This window comes from Anoplopoma fimbria, chromosome 10, assembly GCF_027596085.1.
Source record: "Anoplopoma fimbria isolate UVic2021 breed Golden Eagle Sablefish chromosome 10, Afim_UVic_2022, whole genome shotgun sequence".
Lineage (NCBI taxonomy): Eukaryota > Metazoa > Chordata > Actinopteri > Perciformes > Anoplopomatidae > Anoplopoma > Anoplopoma fimbria.
Genome location: NC_072458.1, coordinates 4917082 through 4925877, shown reverse-complemented (window position 1 = coordinate 4925877; position 8796 = coordinate 4917082). Strand labels below are relative to the sequence as shown.

The 8796-nt window shown below is 40.7% G+C and overlaps 1 protein-coding gene across 1 annotated transcript; it reads left to right on the top strand.

Moving 5' to 3' along the window:
• Positions 1-3025: 3025 nt before the first annotated feature.
• lratd2a (LRAT domain containing 2a) lies at positions 3026-5158 on the top strand. The gene has a single exon (XM_054606429.1). The coding sequence runs from the start codon at positions 3418-3420 to the stop codon at positions 4228-4230; it is 813 nt and encodes a 270-aa protein (XP_054462404.1). The 5' UTR covers positions 3026-3417; the 3' UTR covers positions 4231-5158.
• Positions 5159-8796: the final 3638 nt, after the last annotated feature.

Sequence of the window (8796 nt, the reverse complement as noted above, 5' to 3'; positions counted from 1 at the left end):
AAACTAGGACTGCTGCAAGGCTTCAGGCTGAAATGGGAGCAAAGCTGTGAATAGATATGGGCCTCTTGAACGCTGAATTCTTGTCCTCTATGATCATTTCAAGAAAAAGTGGAAGTACAACATCTTAGTCAATAGTGTCCCTTAGAATTGTGTTGCATCACTATGACGTCAGTTCATGATCCTACATTTTATCCTTATCAGTGCAGGTTGTCATAGACACCCACTCTTCAAGATAACTTAGTTTATCTGTATTACCAGACAAAACCACATGCAAGCAGCTCTGTGAGGCTGTTAAGAAGAGCGCTGCTTTGAGCAAAATTACAACATCAGTATGCTAACACGCTAACAATGACAATGGTGCTAGCATGCAGATGCTTAGCAGATATGTTTACCATACATCATCCGGGTTTAGTGTGTTAGCATCTTGGCATTTGACTATTAGCACTAATTACAAAGTATGCAGTGTCATGTAAATATTACATTCATATGTATAAAAGCACACATACAAATCTCAAACACAGTATATTTTGTCTATGCTTTCACATCACACCACACTGTGCACATTGCGGTAAATGATTCTAAGTTCTCTTAGAAGGTCAAATACTCCGGACAGGGCATTCTAGTGCCTGGCCGTACGATGGAAAAGAACAGAGACACTTAAAGAAGGAATGTGCTTTTACTGCAGAGAAAACAGATAACAAAGGCCCTTTTTTACGACCAACTGACCAAGGCCCTCAGAAAGTCTAAAAGTCTAAACCAACTCTCTCATTTTTGGACCTATCATATTCAACTCACAAAACCTATATAACATGATGCGCACTCTGTATAAGCGCCTTTTAGTTGCTGAACTTCTCAGTACTGCTAGGCCCGTGCACGTATAACTGCTGGGCGATATACTCCTGTTATCCTACAATAAATGTAACATTTGTTTTAAGACGAATCTGGTGTAGAAGTCTCTCTTGTTTTCCACTCAACAGCAGCAAAGGTGAATGTGACTAATTGTGCAGGCATTTAGTAAGCCAACTTGATTTCAGTTCATCTTGAAAGGGCTTATGAATGTCTGTACCAAATTTCATGACAATCCATCCTATAGAAATTTCACCCAAAACCACAAATCTTAACCTTGTGGTGGTGCAAGAGGTAGAGTTTGGCATCACCAAAGTCACACAGGATACATCATCTGAGGATCATGAATGTCTGTAAAAGATGTTATGCAAACAAAATTTTGTGGATAAGTTAAAATTGTATGTGCTGGTGGTCCTACAGGAAATGTTGGGATGAACTTAGTGACAAGGATTAATTCCTCTGAAGGTCATGGATGTCTGCAAAAAATCCATCCAACAGTTGTGGACCAACAGACGACCCTTGACACAGTGCCACGCTGCTCCTGTGGCTAAAATCGTTAAATGTTAGTTCGCTCTTTACATGGAAACCTGCATGAAGATATTTCATTTGAACCCTCTGACCCAGGTTGAATTACTAACCAGGGAAAACATTTAATCTGGATAAATCAGAGTTGGAAAACACACAGCGTGATCCTGTGCAGCTCTAAGAAAGCTCAGTCTCTTAATTAACGGGATAGTCTTAAGTAGTGCTGCCCAAAAGCCTCCATGCTAATCTGCTGAGTCCGCTGTGGCCAATGAGGCCATTCTGCCTGTTTAAACTTGATGAATGGCTCACAAGGAGACTTATTTTTCAGATGAGACATGAACCCTCATATCTACTGTACTGGATGTCTTTGCAGACAGTTTGTAAGCGTTCCCTCCAGCGGGTACTTAGCTCAATGTTGGGGTCAAACTCAGGTTCATCCGCTATGTAAAAGTTTGTGTCTCTGTTCGTCTCTCTTCTTCACAGAGTTTGAAGACTGTTTCTATTTACAGCCTGTCAAACATGCTCAGCATCTCTCCCAGTCTCTCACTCACAGCCATTCTATTTCCAAGACAGGTGTTTTGACAGAGGCTGCTGCAGCGTGTGCCATTTTTGGGGCATATTGAGCACATTCTCCTTGCCTGTGGGATACAGTGATGAGAAAAATAGCCCATAACTGAGAGCGAGTGTAGGCAGGCCACAAGCCACTACAAACATAATGATGACATAATGGTCCCACCAGGAGATGGAGACGGAGCAAATGACTGTGCAGCTTCAGTTCATTCAAGGACAGACAGGTGGTCAAAACAGTAACTATCGCCGATGTTTGACCCCTCAACGTGCTCCTCGCGCTCCTCACTGTGTAGGGTTGTAATTTGTAATATGACCACATTCAGCTACTAAACCCAGGATTGAGGATTGCCTACTCTGCATTCTTTCTAAACAGCGAGTTTCGAAAAAAAGTATAATCAAATCAAAACAACAAAACAAATAGATAAATTAAAATAAAATACAATTACTACATAAATAAATAAATGAGTAGATAAACAAATAAAATAATGAATCAAATAAATTGAACATCAACAACAAAAATAGATGGATGAATAAAATAAAAATAATCAACAAAATAGAACACAATCAAAGTGACCCCATAAATAAAAAGTTAATAAAAAAAAAAAAGAAAATAAGTAAAACATAATCCTAGAAAATGAATAAAAAAAGATAAAAAACAACGAAACACAGATAATTAACTAAATAGATTACAATACATGAAAAAGTTAACTAACTAAAATGGAAAAAAATAACAATTTCATTGAATCATTATAAATAAAATGTAAAATACATAGAACCAATATATATATATATATATATATATAATATATATATATATATATATATATATGTATATATATATTTAAATGAAAGACAAACTTGATGTCTGAGGTAAATATATATATATAGTTGTTTGCATTACATTTGTTCTATTTGGCTTTCATTTAAATTAAAGCCAAATAGAACAAATGTTATGCAAACAACTGTCTGGACAAACGCGCAACATTTATAACAGCATTAAAGTCTTTGAGGAGGAGAAGCAGGATATTAAAGGTGCGGTGGAGAAAATTACGCGCACTTCCGCCTTAAAAGCGGAGCTGAAGAGAGGAGCCTCAGACCCGGATCTCTGCCGCACAGTGCGCATCGTGCTCGGCGTCATCACGGTGGGATACGTCGACGAGCACCGAGGATTTGAACTCGCATTGCTTCCTATGTGGCAGCCGGATGACCGAACTTTACGCAAGGACGCAGCAGGTGAGTCTACGAAGCTACACCTGAATTTGAAACCAGTTTGCGTCCTCCTCCCAACTCCACCTGTTGATGTGGCGCTAACAGGAGGAAACACCGATGCGTAATTTGGATGAAACCCTGTCCGACGGCAGGACGACGGGAGCTTTAACCTGTCAGGTTTGGTGGCAGATGGAGATGGAGGTGATGTTTGGCGACCGGTAACAACTCAGATCGTGTTACACAGGTGGCTGCCAGGTGAGGAGCGGCATGGGGAACCAGATGGACAAGCTGTCACATTTAAGTTACGCAGAAGTTCCCACAGTGGACCCGAACGGCGTGGACACGGAGGAAGGTCCACGGATCGGCGTCTCTTATATATTTTCCAACGACGACGACGAGCTGGAGGATGGCTGCACCGCGAAGGAGCCGAACCAGGAAGAGAAACCGTACGAGCGGCGCGACGAGGTGGAGTGCGCCGTCTACAACAGAGAAGAGTGCATCTACGAGAAGAGCACCAAGTCCACCGACCTGGAGGTGTACTCCCCCGAGAATCTACTCAACAGGTGTAAAGCAGGGGACCTGGTGGAGTTTGTGGCCACAGGTCAGTTCCCGCACTGGACTGTGTACGTGGGGGACTTCCAGGTGGTGCACCTGCACAGAGCCGAGGTGAAAAACAGCTTTTTGACGGATGCAAGTCAGGGGAGGAGGTGCAGGGTTGTGAACGACTTGTACAAATTCAAATCTCTGAGTCCTGAAATGGTGGTGCAAAACGCGATGGAGCAAGTGGGCTTGAAGGACGGAGAGCTGAGCTGGAGGAACTCCGAGTGCTTCGCCGCCTGGTGCAGGTTCGGCAAGAGGGAGTTCAAAATGGGCGGGGAGATCCGGATAGGCAAGCAGCCCTACAGGCTGAAAGTGTGCATGTCCGACAAACACTCGCACATGCTGGAGTTCCAGAGTTTGGAGGACATGGTCATGGAGAAGAGGAGGAACGATCATCTGGGCAGGACAGCCGTGTTGCAGGAGCTGGCCACTCACTTCAGCAGCGTGGAGGAGATCAGAAATGAGCCAGGCGATGACTGATGGTGGCTTCTTCACCTTTTCTTTTTTTTTTCATAATAACTGCTTTGGAAGTAGAGTAGCCTTTACCAAACATGAACTGTTACACCCTGCTTTAATCTATAGCAAGCCTTCGCTCCTTCATTTTATTTTTTTAATTGGAGCACATGTGTCATAATTCTACTCTGACATTGTCGTTTTAATTATGCTTTCACAAGAGCGTGTAACAGTGTTGATGCCTTAAAGACACAATCATCAACACCTTCGGATGCTTAATGGCCTTAGCAGTTTTGAATTCAATGATCTGGGGAAAAACTGAATTAATAGAATTAGTCTATAGGCTTGTCTGTAGCTCAGACCGCCCCTCCACACAGAATATATATTTTATAAAGGCTTCACACATCAAACTGTCACAATCCTGTAAGTAGAGTGAATGTTTCTCTATTCGTAGTCTGTCCTGTTACTTGATCCTTGTGTGGTTTAGCTTCATCCCTCAGCTCTCTCACGCAGAAATGTGTCAGAGCTGCTCGCTGAATACAAGAAGGATTCTTTCCGCTTTTTTTATGGGTAATTCTCACACCAGCACATGTTGGAATAAATGTTGTGGAGCTGGTCTTGTGTTACACTCAGGGGCGCCGCTAGGGATTTTGGGCCCCATGAAAAGAATCTTTACAGGGCCCCCAACACAGCGGCAAATTTTTTTGATGCTATTTTACATACAATTATGTAAATAGAGGGGGGGAAGGGGGGGCCCTGCAGGGGTTGATGCTTCCAAAACAAATAAAGGAATTGTTACCAGGACATGGAAAATAAAACATGTGTGATTATATGTTAGTTAATAACTTAGTGTCATTATTTTTTCTGTATTATAATTTCATCATCATTAGGGGCCTCTCTGGGCCCCCCTCCATCATGGGCCCCTAGAATCCGTCTCCTTTACCCCCCCTTTTCGGCGCCCCTGGTTACACTGATCGAAGTCTGTCTTAATTGTACACAAAGTTCAAGTAAACCATGACCCCTTGTCTCTTTTTGAAATGACTCCTCTGTCATGTTTTTCTTACACAAGGATGTTCGGTACAGAGTGTGTTAGCTGTGTGTTTAAAGTGCTAATTCTGTCACCCTTGTGTGATCTCAAAGTGTTTCTTAGAAATATGTGTAATATGCTAATTAGCAAATTGTCTTTACTATTAGGATATTAAGACACAATCCGATTTAACCAGTGTAGTGTTTAGACCAGGTTCATGGGTTATAGCGGGCTAGTTGGGGTTAAATCCTGGTCTTTAGGTCTCGCAAATTAGCTCACCTTTCCTCAGGTAAAACATAATTTAACAACTGTTTTGATTATCGCTTATTTATTTAGCCATTTCCCTAGCACCCTATTGTTAAAAAACATTGACTGATCCCAGATCATCCCATGTGATGATTTGCAGCTTTTTGTCTGTTTTCATATAATTGTTTAATGGAGTTTTTTGATGTTGTCCAGGCAAAACAAGGTTTTCAAAGTTGTCACCTTTGGATTCTGGGGAACATTTTATTATTTTCTGACATTTTTTAGACTTACCCTTCAAACAAAACTATCATCAGATTAATTGGTGATGAAAACAATTGACAGTTTTAGCAGCACTGTCACTATGTTAGGGTGTATGATTGTGATGATCCCAGGGGTTGACAGCTGACAAACTTTTCTAAATTCATGGAGGGGACCTAAAGCAATATTCGTCAGGGGACCAAGAATTTATAGTTGCGGCCCTGCCCACAGGATCCAGCTATGGACAAAATTATGCCATTCAAGTAAATCGTGACGAGCCATAATGGGAATAATAACCCGCTGATTTGATGTTTGGATAAAAAACTTTTTACCGAACGACAGAAATGCTCCTCCAAGACTGTTTCTATCAGAACTACAATGGATGTTTGTAAGAATTTTTTTAGGCCATCTCCCACCTTTGGTGTTAAACTAGAACCGACAATAATATCAATAAACTGCATTTTTTGTTTCATATAATTTTTGTAGGATTCCAGAAAGTATTTTGTTTTTCAGCCCTGAAAAGCACAAGGGAACATTGTTAAAGAGGGTCTTTATAGCCTCAGTGTGATGAAACAACATTGCATCAATGGTGCTCATTGTGCCCTGATGATGGCAGTGATATGCTTGTTTAGTAATCGTTGCGGAAGCCAATACTATCTGTAGTTTTCAGAAAATGTTACAATTCTTAAGTTCAGTTTTTTCTCATATTAATTTATTCTAATAGCTCAATCCCCTTTGAGAACTGAAATGTTACTCTCAAGGCTAACATTTATTTCCTACTCAGAGCTTCTTATGTTAGTTCAGGTGAAACCCTTGAAAACAAATCATACAAATATTTTTAGCATTTTTCAAATGATTACAGTTTTTAATGACTGCATTGTTGCACTAAATTGCTCCATGCAGCAACCGACTGAGGAAGCAATAAACCCACAGCTTTAAACCTGCAGCAGTCTGAACTACAGTTTCAAATAAGTCAGACTATTTAACCTGACATAGTCTATGACTGTCTGTCAAATCTCTAAATAGACTTTCATAATGACCACAGGGAACAATCAGGCTGAACTGCTACGTATGGATGCAGTGTGGGAGGCTGGTAGCTATCTGTCGCCTTTAAACCCCATGTGCTGCATTTTCCCAGCAGTTGCTCCGATGTTCCTTGCAGCGCTGTAATCAAATTAGGACACGGTAAACTCTCCTTAGGGTCTTGTCAAGTTCAGCGTTTCCTAAGTATATTAGACAATTTATATTGAACTAGAAGTCATTTAACAAGACAGGAGTGCAGCTGTGCAGATGTTACTGCTGTAGCTGCGAAGGGGTTTTATCCTCTTGTGTGTCAGAAGACATCCTGTATTTAAGGTGGACTTCAGATAGCTGTGCTGTGTGTTGCGGACCTGGTTCTTCAGATGTTTGGCTTAATTTGAACTCCATGTCAGATGAACTTGAGTGTGGAGAGGCAAGGTTTGTGTTTGTTGTTAGTTTCCAGATACATCAATGCAGTTTTGCGCAACCTTTTTTGTTTGAGACCCCTTAAAATGGAGCGATGTCGACTCATGACCCCTCTTCACAGGCTCTGTCCTCTGTGTGAAAATGAGCTGTGTGATGTTTCCTTTCTCAAGCTGTTCCACTCAAAGGTCTGTAGAGTTGAAAGTATTCAGTATTTGACAAGGGATAAAAAAAAAAAGTTTAATTTCAGAGGCAGATGAAAATTAACATTATTTCGTTCTTTACTTTCATACCAACACTGTCAAAAAAATCCTAAAAACCTCATTGTCTTAAAAGCAAGTGAAATAAATCCTCAGGTACCGTGAGGGATTCTATCTGTTTCCTATTGAAAGCAGAACTAATTCAAAGTCTACCGTTTGTCTTGAAACAACAAATATAAATGCCTGTTGCTGCACTAGAAAAAAGAAAATGTAACTTTATTTTCGAAGACACATTTATTGCACAATGAGAAATATTTTCACTTCACTGTTATTTTTTTTTTTTTTTTTTTACCATTTGTTTTTGCTGGAATCGGTTATTGAGGGTTTAGGGACTAAAGTTATAAGCAATAATGAAGAAAGAATGAGATTGTTGGTGAACTTGTGACCCATCAGATTTATCTTGGGAACCCCGAGGAGTAAGTTGGGAACCACTTATGGACTTGTGCTCATCAAGCAGGACTCTGCAGTCATCTGACCAGATGTTGATGTTGACAGTGCGTTCTTAGTTTGTTGTTGGTCTTGTGCTGTGTTTTTATTGACCTGGGAAGCACTTTATGACAGAAATGTGCTTTATTGCTCATAGCTATGAATGTGTGAATGAGGAAAGACATTTCCTGCTGCTGCATGCTTGAATTGGCTGCTTGTTTTGGATGCACAACCCTTAAATTAAAGTAGCAAAGTCAGACAATTCCTCCTGTGGTATAAGAGGGTGCACTATGCTCTTACAGTGAAGCAGCATTAATTCTCTCCCAGTCCATTCCTCTTGATAGGATGTGAAAGCTTGGACATGGTGGAGGCAACCCAATTATAATCAACTGTCAGCGCTCGCCTACAGGTACCTTCGCCTGCTGCTGCTACTATGTTTGGTTTATTTCCATAGGATGCTGATGAGATTAGTTGCATTATAAGAGAGCGAAAACCAGCATTCATGTCCCACTGTGGCAGAAATACTAAAGATAATTTGCTGCACATGGGAGAGGTATACAGTGGATGAGGAATAGAAAGAACTATTTTAACAAGCCTTATTTATACTCTCTGCCAGAAACAATTTGCTTCCTATCTGTTAATGTCTCCACACATCTACTATTGTTCTATTAGTGGATGCACATTAGCAGACCAAAACCTTGAACCTAAAAAAACTGTTTTAGAGGCTCATCTTGAGTTGGTCCATTTCTCATTTTCACCACATGGGTCATTTAGCTTTGGGGAAAAAAAGAAAATCCTCCAATTTTTCTGTTATGCAAACACAAACAAAAGACTTGGCAGACCAACAGACACCAAGACACAATACTGCTTTTTTCTATTCACAAAAAGGTGTTCAATACAAGAGCCTAGAGACTGCAAGTATTGTTAGGGTTT